Raw genomic sequence first — 15898 nt, 5'->3', positions numbered from 1 at the left:
ACCACACTGTGCTAGTGTTGTTTTTTGTTTTTTTACTTTTTAAAATTGATTTCAGAGAGGGAGATAGAAACATCCATGAAGAGAGGGAATCATTGGTCAGCTGCCTCCTGCACGCCCCCTACTGGGATTTGTCAACATAAAAACCATTGAAACCTGTAAAGAATTTTTGTGTGTTTATTTGAGCCAAACTGTCGACATATGCCGGGAAGCAGAACCTCAACGAATTGAGATAATGCTTTGGAGAATAGCAGGGTTACATTTGTATTTATACATTTGCAATCAAAGGAGGGATGTAGGTGGGTTACATGAAATTCATTGGTGATAGATTAAGGAGGAGGGATAAAGCAAAGCAGGGGAAACCCCTGGGATTGGATAAAAAGTGCAATGATGGACACATACTTAGGTGGGTGCAGGATCAATTAACACGATGATGAAGGAATTTGTGGTATCTGTCCTGGCACCCAGCACATTTCGTTGTGCCCCAGGGGCTCCAGAAAAAGGGAAGTTACAAGTTACCCAGACATTTCAAGGGTATATCATCATAGATGCGAAAAGACAGACAGGCTCAGTTAAGGTAAAGGTTGACCTTGTCAGTGAAGATACCGGCCTAGGACCTAACTGCCCACCATAACTGTTTTTAGTTAAAGTTTAATTTCAGACCATCCTTTGTGGTTACTTTAGGTCTCTGAGTTTGCAAGACTGCCATGCAGGCCTCCCCTGAGCTTGTCAGGTCAGCATGTGGCCCCTTTCGTCCACAGATTCAAGCCCCCAACCCAGGCATGTGCCCTGACCGGAATCGAACTGTGACCTCTTGGTTCATAGGTCGACACTCAACCACTGAACCACACCGGCCGGGCTGTTTTTGATTTTTTAAATACACTTGCTGTGTTCTTTTATGCTTCAGAACCCATACAATGACTCTAGGCCAAATGGTGAGTGTTCTCACCAGATGAAGGGGAGAGAATTACTTCCTCTTTTCTCACCTAGAGACATACACATAGCCCGAACTGAAGAAGAAACTTTGAGGTTTGCCTGCAAGTCAGGAGCTTGGAAGACTGAGCCATCCTAATTCGACTCCTTACCATATATGATTTCCTCTGTAAAATGGACACAACCCTACCAAACTCAAAAGGCTGAGACTGTAGGTGATACTTAAAATCAGTCATGTCGGTGTCCGTCCTACCTGAGGAAGACCAAGACACACTGATGGCAAAGACCCTACCTTGCTCCGTTTTTAGCCCGACACAGCACCGGGGCATAATACTTACTCCCCCTGGCTCCACAGGTGGATTTCAGGTGGCAGCCACATTCTCATGGTAATATTAGAGCACACTCCTTCAACTGGGGGAGCGGGGAGGGAACGTAATGAGGTTCATACTCCACAGTGGAGTAAGGCTGCACATAGATTACACAAACTTCACACAGACTGCAATCAAGCGTCCCGGCTTTCGAGAATTTCGTCCGTTTGTCCCACCACGACAGCCAACTGGGGTGTCACTGTGGGCTACTATTCACAGCGCTAAGAGGAAAGCGATGGGCGGTCTCCAGGCGCACAGCCGGCTCACCTCCCACCGCAGTGAGTTCGCTCGAATCCCACACCGCAGTCTCGTGGCATTCAGGAAACTCCCTGGCCCAGCTTTGCGCCCGTGCCGCGCGGGCCGCTGGGAACTGTAGTTTTCCTGCAGCTTCCGACTCAGGCCAAGGCGTCGTTTCCGGTCCCAGGCGGGCTCCGGAGCAGGAAGGCGGGGCGCCCTGGGCGACGCGCGAGGCTCCCTGGGAAACGGGGCGGGGCGAGCGGGGTGCGCGCGCAGCTGGCCGGCAGTGGCAGTGGAGATGGAGGAGGGCGGCCGGGACAAGACATCCGTACAGCCCCAACAGCCCCCATCGACGACCCCGGGTGGCGCGGAGGAGAAGCCGGGCGGCAAGGAGCGGCAGGATGCCGGGGACAAGGACAAAGAGCAGGAGCTGGTGAGGCGTGACTCCGGGACCCGGTGCGGGCTGAGTCACGGCGGCTCCGTAGGCCTCGGGCCAGACTCCCAACGGCCCCGCCGTCCCCGGGAGAGGGCGGATGGGGTACCCCCCGGGCCCCCGGCACCCTGCTTCTCTGCCCCGCATCCACAATTCCGCGCTGTTACACCTGCCGCCCTCACTAGCCCTCATCACCGCCTCGTGAGGTGGTCCGAAGTGGATGGATCATTGTCATCCCATGTTTTAAAGGGGCATTCCAGCGGGACTGGTCCAGAAGCCAGGCTGCCTGCCCAACAGGGCTCCCCCTTCCGCGGCCTTTCCTCGCCCACCTGATCTCTCCTGAAGAGGCAGGCTTACTGGCCACCTGCCCCAGGGGGACAGCGGGGAGGATGTGTGTGGGATTCCTTCTCTTGATGAGCTTCTTCCTCCAACCCTCCAGTCTGAGGAGGACAAACAGCTTCAGGATGAACTGGAGATGCTCGTGGAACGGCTGGGGGTGAGTCACGATATGGTAACATGAGCGGAGCGGGTGGGTATTTGCAGCTTTCCCACCTGCTTGCTGTACTCCATTCTGAGGCAACACGATGTGAGGCATAGGGAAAGGTGGACCGTGTTAGGATCAGTGTTATGATTATGTTGTGAGGGAGGAATGTAACAAAAGACGGTTGAAGCATTTTGTCGCTTTCTCTCGGGGAGAAGCAGTGCGTGAACTTCTCACCCAGGATCATTTGTTTTTGTGCCAGGCGGTGTGCAGGTGGTTGGGGAATTGCAGATGAATAAAGGCAGTGATTTTCCCAGGGGAGCCGTTAAACACATGCACTGTGACTTCAGGGACGTGCCTCTTGTTTTTTTTGTCTGCCCCTCACATCTCCTGATCAGGAGAAGGACACATCCTTGTACCGGCCAGCCCTGGAGGAACTGCGGAGACAGATTCGTTCTTCTACAACTTCCATGACCTCGGTGCCCAAGCCTCTCAAGTTCCTGCGCCCACACTATGGCAAGCTGAAGGAAATCTATGAGAACATGGCCCCCGGGGAGAATAAGGTAAAACCGTTTCAGAGGCTGGTGGAGGCCTAGTGTAGGAACTCCTTTTCACAAGGAACCATGGCGCTCATGGAAGTCACAGGCAACCTGCTAGACCTGAGACCTGAGCTATCATAGTCAAAATACATAAGCGCTGATAGGAGGATTGCCTTCTCAGAAGATACTGTTTCTGTCATTTATGTCGGACATTGGGATTTTATTATCATGGCCTATTTTACTTGTTTAACCTTAATTTTTTCCTTTCCTTATAGCCCATGTACATTCATTTGTTTTATCTTTAAAATAACACCTACCTAGTTCAGTCACTTCTTTGCTTGTTGTAATAACCCTGAACTAGGAAGTCTTCAGCTCTCACCTGAATTACTGCAGCAGCCTCCTAACTGGCCTTCTTCTTTGTATTTTTTACTTCCTGCACGGCTTGTCTTTCTTTTTTTTTTTTTTTTTTTAATATATTTTATTGATTTTTTACAGAGAGGAAGGGAGAGAGATAGAGAGTTAGAAACATCGATGAGAGAGAAACATCGATCAGCTGCCTCCTGCACATCTCCCAGTGGGGATGTGCCCGCAACCCAGGTACATGCCCTTGACCGGAATCGAACCCGGGACCCTTCAGTCCGCAGGCCGACGCTCTATCCACTGAGCCAATTGTCTTTCATACAACAGTCATAGTTGTCTTTCTAGATTGTAAGTCTTTTCTGCTTAAAACCTTTTAGTAGTTTATTATTGTGAATAGAATAAAATTGAGTCCATCTTTCTCCACTCCTTATCACCATCCTTCAGCCATGTTTGTTTAAAAGGGAAATAGGGTCCTGTTCGGGTGGCTTAGTTGGTTGGTTCCATATACCAAAAGGTGTGGGTTTAATCCCCGGTCGGGTGTGTATGGGAGGCACTGATCCATGTTTCACATCATTTTTCTCTCCCTCTAAATATCCATAAAAACATATCCTTGGGTGAGGATTAAACACATAAAAGGGAGATATCAGTACTAACCCTGGAGTTACCGTGAGGCTTAACTTAGAAATTAACGGGTAAATTTCTAGAGATTGGTGCATAGTTAATACTTAATTTTGGGGATAGTGACAAGTGATCTTGATTCCATAGTGTGATACTCCCCTTACCCTGGACTTAACTTTAAAGTCTGGTTTCTTTAAAGCGTTTTGCTGCTGATATCATCTCTGTTTTGGCGATGACCATGAGTGGGGAGCGTGAGTGCCTCAAATATCGGCTAGTGGGCTCCCAGGAGGAATTGGCATCGTGGGGTCATGAGTATGTCAGGTAAGACCTTTTCTTGGGACTCTGAAGGGGATTCTGAGACATAATTCTGAGTTCAGTCTTAGAGTATTATCTGTCTTGGAGTACCAGTGTATTGAGTTTCCCAGACACTAAATTCCTTGACCCACAGGGAAGTGCTTCTTGTGAAGCTGTGTCCCCTAATGGTGTGGGTCTATCCATTAGGCATCTAGCAGGAGAAGTGGCCAAGGAGTGGCAGGAGCTGGATGATGCGGAGAAAACACAGCGGGAGCCACTGCTGACCCTGGTGAAGGAGATTGTCCCATACAACATGGCCCACAACGCAGAGCATGAGGCCTGCGACCTGCTCATGGAAATTGAGCAGGTGGATATGCTGGAGAAGGACATTGATGAGAATGCATATGCAAAGGTCTGCCTCTATCTCACCAGGTGAGCAAGTGTGGTAGGGGATGATGGCAGGCCTACTGTCCCAGCACTTTTCTCTTCACTGTGCCTCCTCTGCTTTCTCAGAGCATTTGCATCAAAGGTAGTGTCAAACTGTAGTTAATTTATTGATGTCTGTAAACTACTTGAGGATAGAAACATCATGTCTCCTTAGTAGTCCCGGCTTCTGGCATAGTGCCTGGATAACAAATATCTAGTATTTAGTATTTATTTTGGGTAGGTGAAGTAAATGGGGTAAGTGTATGTCTGAAACTTCTGATTCCTTTATTATTTTTACTTCTGTAGCTGTGTGAATTATGTGCCTGAGCCTGAGAACTCTGCCCTACTGCGCTGTGCCTTGGGTGTGTTCCGAAAGTTCAGTCGCTTCCCTGAAGCTCTCAGATTGGCATTGATGCTCAATGACATGGAACTGGTAGAAGACATCTTCACCTCTTGCAAGGATGTGTATGTAGGGAAGAAGTCTGCAGAGGAAGAGATAAGCTCATGGGTGGGAGCTTGTAATTTCTGGTTAGAGCTTGAGGGGCTGTTCTGTGTCCTTAGTGGGTAGGGGCTGAGTAGTTGTGATGGCTCTCTCCCACAGGGTCGTACAGAAGCAGATGGCATTCATGCTGGGCCGGCATGGGGTGTTTCTGGAGCTGAGTGAAGATGTGGAGGAGTATGAGGACCTGACTGAGATCATGTCCAATGTGCAGCTCAATAGCAACTTCTTGGCATTAGCTCGGGAGGTGAGACTGCCCTTTTCTATCAAAGCTTTCTTGGTTGTGATTCTACCTGACTGTAACTGACTGGACTCCTTGGTTAGAATTTCCATTGAGTGGGATATCAGAAGGGACAGCTAAGGGAGGACTGGGGGAGCAGTTGTGACCCTTTGACTTCTCTTCAGCTGGATATCATGGAGCCCAAGGTGCCTGATGACATCTATAAAACCCACCTGGAGAACAATAGTGAGTAGCTATCTGCATGTGTGTGGGGATTGGAGGATTATTAATTATGCCCCTTGTACTGGGAGTGATAGGTTGGCCAAACACATTTATCCTGTAGAACTCAGAATCCCACATACCTTTCCTCCAGGTCACTGGTGGGAGCAAAGATAGAGGATCCTAGAGGGCCAGCTCAGAACCAGCTGCCATGTTTCTTTCTTGCCCTACTCTAAACCAACCTTTCTTTCCTCTCCCTCCTGTGCAGGGTTTGGGGGCAGTGGCTCTCAAGTGGATTCTGCCCGCATGAACCTGGCCTCTTCTTTTGTGAATGGCTTCGTGAATGCAGCCTTTGGCCAGGATAAGCTGCTGACTGATGATGGCAACAAATGGCTTTACAAGAACAAGGACCATGGTATAATTCTGTTTCTACTTTATCTTTGTGTTGCTTTGGTCATACTTGCCCTCCTAGGTTCATCTGTTACCTGACAAGTGTTCCCCAGTGCAGTTCCTGGGAGAGCTCTTTATAACAGTTTTCTCGGTGTAGGACCATTTTAAGACAGATTTGTTTCTTCGTATAGGAATGTTGAGTGCAGCTGCGTCCCTTGGCATGATTCTGCTGTGGGATGTGGATGGTGGTCTCACCCAGATTGACAAGTACCTGTACTCTTCTGAGGATTACATCAAGGTTGGTCTGGGCATAGCCCACTAATGGGGACATCCCCCTTCCCTGTTCTAGGGCCCACAGGGCCTCCCTTTCACTGGTAAGTTATCTGGTTTTTAACTCCAGTTTAGGCAGGTGCTGCTCTGAGGCCTGTGTTGCGTCTTTGTGATAAGGAAGGTAGAGTAGTCTGAGTGAAGAATCTCTTTGCATTTTTGCAGTCCGGAGCCCTCCTGGCCTGTGGCATTGTGAACTCTGCGGTCCGGAATGAGTGTGACCCTGCTCTGGCACTGCTCTCAGACTATGTTCTCCACAACAGCAACACTATGAGACTTGGTTCTATCTTTGGGTAAGGCTTATTGCTTCCCTTTCTGGTAGTGCTCATCCCGAAATCTCTGTGAAAAAGAGAATTGGCCCTTTTCACCTTTGTATTGCCAAGAACTACCATTATGCCTGTTGAGTACTTGGTTCTTTGTGACTGTTGAAATGATGAATGAATGACCATTTCTCTTTTTGTTCCTTCCTTGGATGTGTGTTGGGGACTGCATCTCCCTGGCTTTTGCAGGCTAGGCTTGGCCTATGCTGGCTCAAATCGTGAAGATGTTCTAACACTGCTGCTGCCTGTGATGGGAGATTCCAAGTCCAGTATGGAGGTGAATAGAGACTGTTGGTCATTTATGGGAGGTGGGGAAATACTCAAGTCCTACCACTCTCTGTAATAAATAGTGAAAGAAGAAATGGAGTTGGGCTGGGAGAGGGGGGAATTATATCACTTTCCCTTGGAAACTGGGATTCTAAGTCCCAGTGGTGTTGCTGCTGGTTCCAGCCCTTGGGATCCATGAGAAGTACCAGACTAGAGTGGCTAGTAACTTAACCCAGTTTGGGTGGGTTATTCTCACTCACTGGTTTAGTTATTGGCCAACCCTAAATTTTCTTACTTGTGCAGAGTTGTTTTAGTGATGGCTAAGTATAGCATAGGCTTTAGCCAGAAAGATCTCAGTTCAAATCTTCCCACCTCTGCTTATCAGCAATGTGATCTTAGACCCATAAACTTAACCTCTTTTGGCTTCATTTTCCTCACCAATAAAAGAGGAATAACAGTAGGAACTGTTTCATGGATTGTTATGATTAAATGTTAATAGTATGCAAAGCTGGTGGCATAGTGGCTGACATAGCAAGTATTCAGTGAATTATTGCTACTGTTGTTATTTTGACCTACCATCAGAAAGGGATTTTTACCTAGTGCAGTTACGGTAGGTTGTAGGGATTCGCTGTCTGGAGTCAAGATAGGTAAACAACTATTTTACTAACTTATGTGCAATACTGACTTTCCTGTTTCTAGGTGGCAGGTGTGACAGCTCTAGCCTGTGGAATGATAGCAGTGGGATCCTGCAATGGTGATGTCACTTCCACTATCCTTCAGACCATCATGGAGAAGTCAGAGACTGAGCTCAAGGACACTTATGCCCGTTGGCTTCCTCTTGGATTGGGCCTCAATCACTTGGGTGAGGGAATGTCTCTCTATTTGGGCAAAAGGCTGACAATAAATGGATACAACAGGGACAGTTTATGTGTCAGGCTGTGGTGTATGGAAGCAAGTGTCTTCTGACCCCTTGAATCTGTCCTGTAGGCAAGGGAGAAGCCATTGAAGCAATCCTGGCTGCGCTGGAAGTTGTGTCAGAGCCATTCCGAAGCTTTGCCAACACACTGGTGGATGTGTGTGCCTATGCAGGTGTGTGTCTTTGTGCTTCCCAGTGACTCCATTTCTCTCCTGGACCTTTTTCCAGATTGTTTCTCCTGGCTCAGTCATTCGGATCTGTATTAGATTGGTTAGCTTCTCCTATTCTTGGCGTAAGCTTTTCCTTGGTACCTTTTCATTTCTACCCTTCCTCACTCTTACCATCCTGCTACAGGCTCTGGGAATGTACTGAAGGTGCAGCAACTGCTCCACATTTGTAGTGAACACTTTGACTCCAAGGAAAAGGAGGAAGACAAAGACAAGAAGGAAAAGAAGGACAAGGACAAGAAGGAAGCTCCCGCTGACATGGGAGCACATCAGGTGCTGTGGGCAGCTAGGCCCTCTCTGAGTGAGCTCTGAGGGAAGAGAAGTTTGCAGGGTGGAGGGCGGAGCTGGTTTGGGTTGGCTTTTGAACCCCTCTGAGTATGGCTGTGTATGGACATAGCATAGCACATGGCTGGGTTTCATACATGAGGGGGAAGGGTGTGCCCCACAGGACAGCTTTTTCTTTTCAGGCAGGACTCCAGTCAAAGGTGAGTTTTTTGTTGCCTGAGCTTACTGGGTTCTGCTGCCTCTTCAATTGCAGGGTGTGGCTGTGCTGGGGATTGCCCTTATTGCTATGGGGGAGGAGATTGGTGCGGAGATGGCACTACGAACCTTTGGCCACCTGGTGAGTATCGCACAGAGAGGATGAGAATATACTGATTTTGATGCCTGCGGTTCCCTAGAGGAAACTTTCCTGATGGGTTTTCATGGTTGAGAAATGTTTTTTCTGGGCCCTTTCTATATAACTTGTTTAAAGGCTCATTTACCTATTAGTCTGTTCCTGTAACAAAGCTTATTTTTACTATTTTCTGTGATGCTCCTTTTATTTTCTTTTATTACCAGTTGAGATATGGAGAGCCCACACTCCGACGGGCTGTGCCTTTAGCACTGGCCTTAATTTCTGTTTCAAATCCACGACTCAACATCCTGGATACTCTAAGCAAATTTTCTCATGACGCTGACCCAGAAGTTTCCTATAACTCCATCTTTGCCATGGGCATGGTGGGCAGTGGTGAGTATCAGTCAGAAAAAGATCATAAGCAGCTTGGGGGAAGGTTTGAGGACCTTTCTTCCCAATACTCTGTGATGCTTATTCCAGGTACCAATAATGCCCGTCTGGCTGCGATGCTGCGCCAGTTAGCCCAGTATCATGCCAAGGACCCCAACAACCTCTTCATGGTGCGCTTGGCACAGGTAAAGAATAGAATTGTGTTCCTTAGAGTTTGCTAAGGGACATATCTCTGGGGATGGGAGACATGTAGTGACATGAAGAGGACCTTGAGTTCAGTCTGGAGGGAGGATGTGAGTGAGTTGGATTTCTGCGTAGCTAAGTTAGGTGATGTCTTTTCAGATGTGACTCTTCACCTCTACTTTCTGTATTTTTCAGGGCCTGACGCATTTAGGGAAGGGCACACTCACCCTCTGCCCCTACCACAGTGACCGGCAGCTTATGAGCCAAGTGGCTGTGGCTGGGCTGCTCACTGTGCTTGTCTCTTTCCTGGATGTCCGCAACAGTGAGTTCCTGTCAGGAATCTTCTATGGTGGCACCTGGTGCCCTGTCTCCATCCCTACCAGGGCCATCTTGATCATTTATGAGCAAGGCTTTGAGTTAGCTCTGTACCACTCTAAAAGTTTTTAGGGCCTGTGATTGACCTCATGAAATTTTTATCTCCCACACTTTTTTTTTAAAATCCTCACTCAATGATTTTTAAAATGTATATATTTTTATTGATTTCAGAGAAGAAGGGAGAGGGAGAGAAACTTCAACAATGAGAGAGAATTATTGATTGGCTGCCTCCTGCACGCCCCCACTGGGGATTGAGCCTACAACCCGGGCACGTACCCTGACTAAGAATCGAATTGTAACCTCCTGGTTCATAGGTAAAATGCTCAACCACTGAGCCACGCCGGCTGGGCACCCAAGGATTTTTAAAAATATATATTTCATTGATTTTTCACTGAGAGGAAGGGAGAGGGATAGAGAGTTAGAAACATCGATGAGAGAAAAACATCGATCAGCTGCCTCCTGCAGAATTCCTACTGGGGATGTGCCTGCAACCAAGGTATATGCCCTTGACCGGAATCGAACCTGGGACCCTTCAGTCCCCAGGCCGATGCTCTATCCACTGAGCCAAACCGGTTAGGGCAAGGATATTTTTTTCCATTGATTTCCAGAGAGATGGGAGGGAGGAAGCGGGGGGAGAAAAACAGTGTGAGAGAGCCACATTGATTGGTTGTCTCCCACATTCGCCCCTACTGGGGCTGGGGAACCTGCAACCAAGGTACGTGTCCTTGACCGGGAATCAAACCCGCAACCCTTCCATCCAAGGACCAATGCTGTAACCACTGAGCACTGGTCAGGGCATATCTAGCATACTTTTGATCTGGTCCAAAGATATTTTCTTTTGAGAAAGGAGAACTGAGTCCAGTTTCTGCTCCTGAGTGCCTGGGGGAAAGTGATTATCAAGTTTGAGGGCTGTGAGCAGAGTAAGGTGGGGGCATTTCTGGTTTATAGTAGGTTATATGAGGAGAGGAATGTGGGTTCAGCTATATAATGGGTTAAAGAGTCAGGGCTGGAGTGGGGTCCCTAGGTTCAGATCAGGCTTGTCCTAATGTCTCTAACTATGTTTGTCATGTGTTCTTCCCTCAGTCATCCTAGGCAAATCTCACTATGTATTGTATGGGCTGGTGGCTGCCATGCAGCCCCGAATGCTGGTTACATTTGATGAGGAGTTGCGACCATTGCCAGTGTCTGTCCGTGTGGGCCAGGTGAGGGATTAAGTGGAGGGGAGGGCTCAGACTGTATTCTATAACTTGGAGAATGCACATGTACCTGCTTCTCTGAAACTGGTATGGGCTCTGGGTTGTTGCTGCATTGCTATCCAGGGTCCCTTCATCTCAAATTTTCTCACCCTACAGGCAGTGGATGTGGTGGGCCAGGCTGGCAAACCTAAGGCTATCACAGGGTTCCAGACACACACAACCCCGGTGTTGTTGGCCCACGGGGAGCGAGCAGAATTGGCCACTGAGGAATATCTCCCTGTTACCCCCATTCTGGAAGGTTTCGTTATCCTTCGGAAGAACCCCAACTATGACCTCTAAGTGGCCACCAAAGGCTCTGAGCTGCAGCTGATCTGTTAGTGGGCCATGCTCCCTGTGCCAGAGGTGGACACTGCTCCAGACCTTTGGTGGAGTTGATACCTCCTGTTCTTTTGTTACTGAGTGAGATCACTTTGTTGAATAAAGACCTTTATCCCCAAGGTCCCTCTCTGTCTGTTTTCTGGGGTATGGTGGACAGAGGCCAGATTGGGGTGGGAAGTAGATGTGAGCCAGTATTGTTTGCAGCAACTCTGAGCCTTGGCTAGCAGCCCTGAATGGAAAGAACTAAACCCTTTTTCCTTCTCTCTTTCCTAATCATCTTAAGACAGTGGTTCATCTTCAAATCCTTGAGATGCTGATAAATGTAATGGACCTTCTTTCTAGGAGATGCATATACACAAATTTTTATACAAAGACTCTTACAAATAACTTTGTGAGGGCTTTGTGGACCCATACACCTCCTACCCCAACCCTGTCAATGCACACCCATCTCAAGCCCATCATTCCCTGACTTTGGACTAAACTAAGGATCCCTGCTCTAAGAGGCATCAGAATTAGCCCCACTCTTTATAATTTGACTTTTGTGTTGATGTATGAAAAGGACATCTTTAGCTTCTCTGACCCTCTGTCACTCTTGGGAGGCTGCTGTTTGAGAAATTTGATCATGTTAACATCTATTGGGCTGTCCTTTCAGAAACAGTATAAGAAACTTGACCCTGACCTTCCCTTGGTGTAGCAATGGGAAAGAGAAATGGCCTCCTTCCTGGGATGTAATCACTCTTGATCTGCAATACTTCTTGTGGGGCTGGTAGGAGTATAGCTGCACTGACTATTGGGGCCTGGGCCTCTGTGGATGCAGTAGAGAACATGTGGCCCTGGCAGTAATTGCTAGCATTTTACCCAATACTTACTATGGGATTAACCTCTGAACAGTGACTGGCACTTAATAGGTCTATAAATGTTGAAAGAATAATTCTACATACTCTGAGACCTCACAATAACTTTGAGAGAAGTATTACTCCTGTATTTTGGTGAGGAATGTAAAGTAGAGATTCAGTAACTTATTCAAGGTCATGTAGTAAGTGGTGAAGTCATGATTGGAATCTAAATCCATCTGACTCCAAAACCTGTGCCTGTAAATTCACTATATTAATCTGTCTATGTAGCTTTGGAGACTTGTGGACCCCATTGTAGTCCAAACTCTTGGCTAGCTGGAGAAGCAGCAACTTTGGATTGAGTGTCTCCCTTGTCTTCTCTGCTTTCACTTGGCAGCCTGTATAAAACCTGTATAAGAGGTTAAAGCACTGACCTTGTGAGAGCAGACCTGTCAAACTCCTTTCATGAGACCTGTTGTAGTTTGAGCAAATCAGCATGACTGATGAGCCTGTTATCTGTATAAGGGGGATATAGTAATTGCCTTACCTGGTATCCAATGGTGGTGGTGATAAAATAAATTAGAAACTGAAAACAAAAGGATAATTCCCTCCCAAATCAAGGATTACGCTTTAGAATAGGAAAGTTTCATGGTGGCTCTTAATCTTTTCACATTCAATTGTTCATTCAGCAAGAAATAATCAATGGAGCCTTATTCTGCATTAGTTATTCTAGTTTGTGGGGATGCAAAACTTGGGGGGAAAAATCCTATCCTCAAAAAGCTTACGTGATGGAAAGAAAACAATTGTGATCAATACTGTACTAGGTTGTGAACAAGTTACCCTGATATCATTGAAATAGGGCCTAAGTGCTTGGATAAGAGGGATTTTGAGGAAACAGAATTGGAAGAAGATGAGTTTGTCCAGAGGAAAAGAGGGTAGGATATAGCTAAAGGAGTAGCAAAAGCAGAGAGGTGGAAAAGCTATTTGTTTTCAGAAACCATGGATAAGTGAGTGGAGCCAGGGAAAGTGTGGTTGGAAGTACAGTTCTAAGCCTTCTCTGATCAGGTTTAGAAGAGCTTTACTGTGCTAAGAAATTGCACATGTACCTGGGCTCTGGGTTGTTGCGATATCTCAATCACTGAATAAGAGCAGGAAAGTTCCGAGACCGGTTTGGCTCAGTGGATAGAGCGTCGGCCTGCGGATTGAAGGGTCCCGGGTTCGATTCCGGTCAAGGGCATGTACCTGGGTTATGGGCACATCCCCCGTGGGAGATGTGCAGGAGGCAGCTGATCAATGTTTCTCTCTCATTGATGTTTCTAACTCTCTATCTCTCTCCCTTCCTCTCTGTAAAAAATCAATAAAATATATTAAAAAAAAAAAATAAGAGCAGGAAAGTGACATGATCAGCTAGCTATCTGGGTGGGAAAGTGTAACATGGAGGCTCAGAGACCACACAAGTGAAATGACTGCCTAAATTGGGGCAGTCAAAATGGGGAGATAAGGGAGAGTCGAAGAAAGATGAAAAAAAAAAAGAAAAGAATGCTTTTATTGATTTTAGAGAGAGAGGAAGGGAGAGGGAGAAATAGAAACATGCCTCCTGCATGCCCCCTACTGAGGATTGAGTCCGCAAGCTGGGCATGTGTCCTGACCTGGAATTGAACTGGCGACCTCTTGGTGCATGGGACAACGCTCAACCAAATGAGCCACACCGCCTGGGCAAAGAAAGATTTAAAAAATATATATATATTTTATTGATTTCTTACAGAGAGGAAGGGAGAGGGATAGAGAGTTAGAAACATTGATGAGAGAAACATCGACCAACTGCCTCCTGCACACTCCCTACTGGGGATGTGCCCACAACCAAGGTACATGCCCTTGACTGGAATCGAACCTGGGACCCTTGAGTCCGCAGGCCGACGCTCCTATCCACTGAGCCAAACCAGTTAGGGCCAAAGAAAGATTTTTTAAAAGAAAATCAACAAGACTGGATTTTGATCCAAACACCAGTAGGACCTGGTGTCTGATTAGATGGAGTATGTGGATGGGAAGGAATGTAGGATGAATCCCAGATTTTTTGGTTGGGCAGTGTTTAATACAATACATGAGCAACAACATGTTTAGGGTCGAGGTGGAGGACTCTATTGAGTAGGGAAAGATGACAAATTTCTATCCGGGCATACACAATTTGAGATGCCTGTGGGATGATTAAGTGAATATATCTTTTAAAAAAAAACATTTTTATTGATTTCAGAGAGGAAGGGAGGAGAGAGAAACATCAATGATGAGAGAGAATATTGATGGGCTGTCTCCTGAATGTTCCTTACTGAGGATTGAACCTGCAACCTGGGCATGTGCCCTTGGCCAGAATTGAACCCGGGACCCTTCAGTCCACAGGCCGATGCTCTATCCACTTAGCCAAACCAGCTAGGGCAGGTGAATATATCTTTTAGAGTCACAGTTCAATTCCCGGTTGGGGCAAGTGCCTGGGTTGCGGGCTCAAGCATTTATGTCTGGGGTTCCCTAGACATAATAATAGACAAACATGTAAATTGACCGTCCCTCTGCTATGCTCACCAGCCAATCAGGAGTATGCAAATTAACCCAACAAAGATGGTTAATTTGCATATGTAGGTGCGAAGCGGTGGAGCGAAGACTGAAGGCTCCGGCCAGAGCGAAGGCCTGGGTCCTAGGTGCCGGAGGAAAACCGGTGCTGGCAGCCAGGGGAAGGGAAGGCCTATTGCACAAATCTCTTCGTGCAACGGGTCTCTAGTACATATATATTTTAAAGATCTCTTTTAGGTAGAATCTTGTTCTAACTGGAGTTCAAGAGTGGATTCTAAGGTAGGAATGGAATGACATGTAGGTAGTAATTGATTTCTTAAATTGAATCTTTATTGTTGAAAGTATTACATATGTTCCCTTTTTTCCCCTTCTAGCATGCCCCTGACCAAGGCCTTCACCATCCTATTGTCTGTGTCCATAGGTTAGGCATACAAATTATTTGGTTGATCATTTCCAACCCACCCTCTCCTGCCTTCCCTCAGATTCCACAGCCTGTTCTATGCTGCCTTTTTTTTGTTGTTGTTAATCTTCACTTGAGGATATTTTTTTGTTGTTGTTATTGTTAATCCTCACCTGAGGATATTTTTTCCATTGATCTTTTTTATTTTTAAAAAAATATATTTTATTGATTTTTCACAGAGAGGAAGGGAGAGGGATAGAGAGTTAGAAACATCGATGAGAGAGAAACATCCATCAGCTGCCTCCTGCACATCTCCTACTCGGGATGTGCCCACAACCAAGGTACATGCCCTTGGCCAGAATCGAACCTGGACCCTTCAGTCCCCAGGCCGACGCTCCATCCACTGAGCCAAACCGGTTTCAGCACCATTGATCTTTTTTAAAGAGAGAGTGGAAGGGAGGGAGGGAGGGGGAGAGACACAGAGAGAAACATCGATGTGAGAGAGAAGCATTGATTGGGTTGTCTCCCATATGTGTCCTGACCAAAAATCAAACCTGAAATCTTTTGGTGTATAGGATGACACTCCAACCAACTGAGCCACCCCATCCGGGCTAATTTTCTTAGTTTGCTCAGGGATAAAGAGAAATGAGAAGAGTAGAGTAGGGAGCCCTATGTGATTAAGTCATAGCACTTAAATCAATGAATACTCCAGATCTAGATTGGTATTTTCATTCTCACTGTAGTTTCTCTTCTATGTATCTATTTTGTTCTCCTACCTTTGGAGCTTCAGGTCCTCATATATAATGGGAATGATAATACAATCCATTCTGTAGGCAATTGTGAGGATTGAGGTCACATAAGTCCTACATATTAAGTGGCCAGTTCATCATTTGG

At 46.7% G+C, this 15898-nt stretch overlaps 1 protein-coding gene across 1 annotated transcript; it reads left to right on the top strand.

The window, feature by feature from the left end:
• The first annotated feature begins 1802 nt into the window (after window positions 1-1802).
• PSMD2 (proteasome 26S subunit ubiquitin receptor, non-ATPase 2) lies at window positions 1803-11328 on the top strand. Its single transcript, XM_070406681.1, has 21 exons — window positions 1803-1968; window positions 2408-2464; window positions 2848-3012; window positions 4166-4287; window positions 4468-4692; window positions 4993-5151; window positions 5288-5432; window positions 5591-5651; window positions 5893-6039; window positions 6206-6312; window positions 6507-6634; window positions 6851-6938; window positions 7628-7790; window positions 7916-8017; window positions 8199-8344; window positions 8610-8693; window positions 8912-9080; window positions 9168-9262; window positions 9456-9582; window positions 10719-10837; window positions 10988-11328. The coding sequence occupies exons 1-21, from the start codon at window positions 1834-1836 to the stop codon at window positions 11168-11170; spliced, it is 2727 nt and encodes a 908-aa protein (XP_070262782.1). The 5' UTR covers window positions 1803-1833; the 3' UTR covers window positions 11171-11328.
• Window positions 11329-15898: the final 4570 nt, after the last annotated feature.

Source organism: Myotis yumanensis, unplaced genomic scaffold (genome assembly GCF_028538775.1).
Source record: "Myotis yumanensis isolate MYYU_CA2020_CCGP unplaced genomic scaffold, mMyoYum1.0.hap1 SCAF_2, whole genome shotgun sequence".
Taxonomy (NCBI): Eukaryota; Metazoa; Chordata; class Mammalia; order Chiroptera; family Vespertilionidae; genus Myotis; species Myotis yumanensis.
This window is presented reverse-complemented; position numbering and strand designations above follow the sequence as displayed.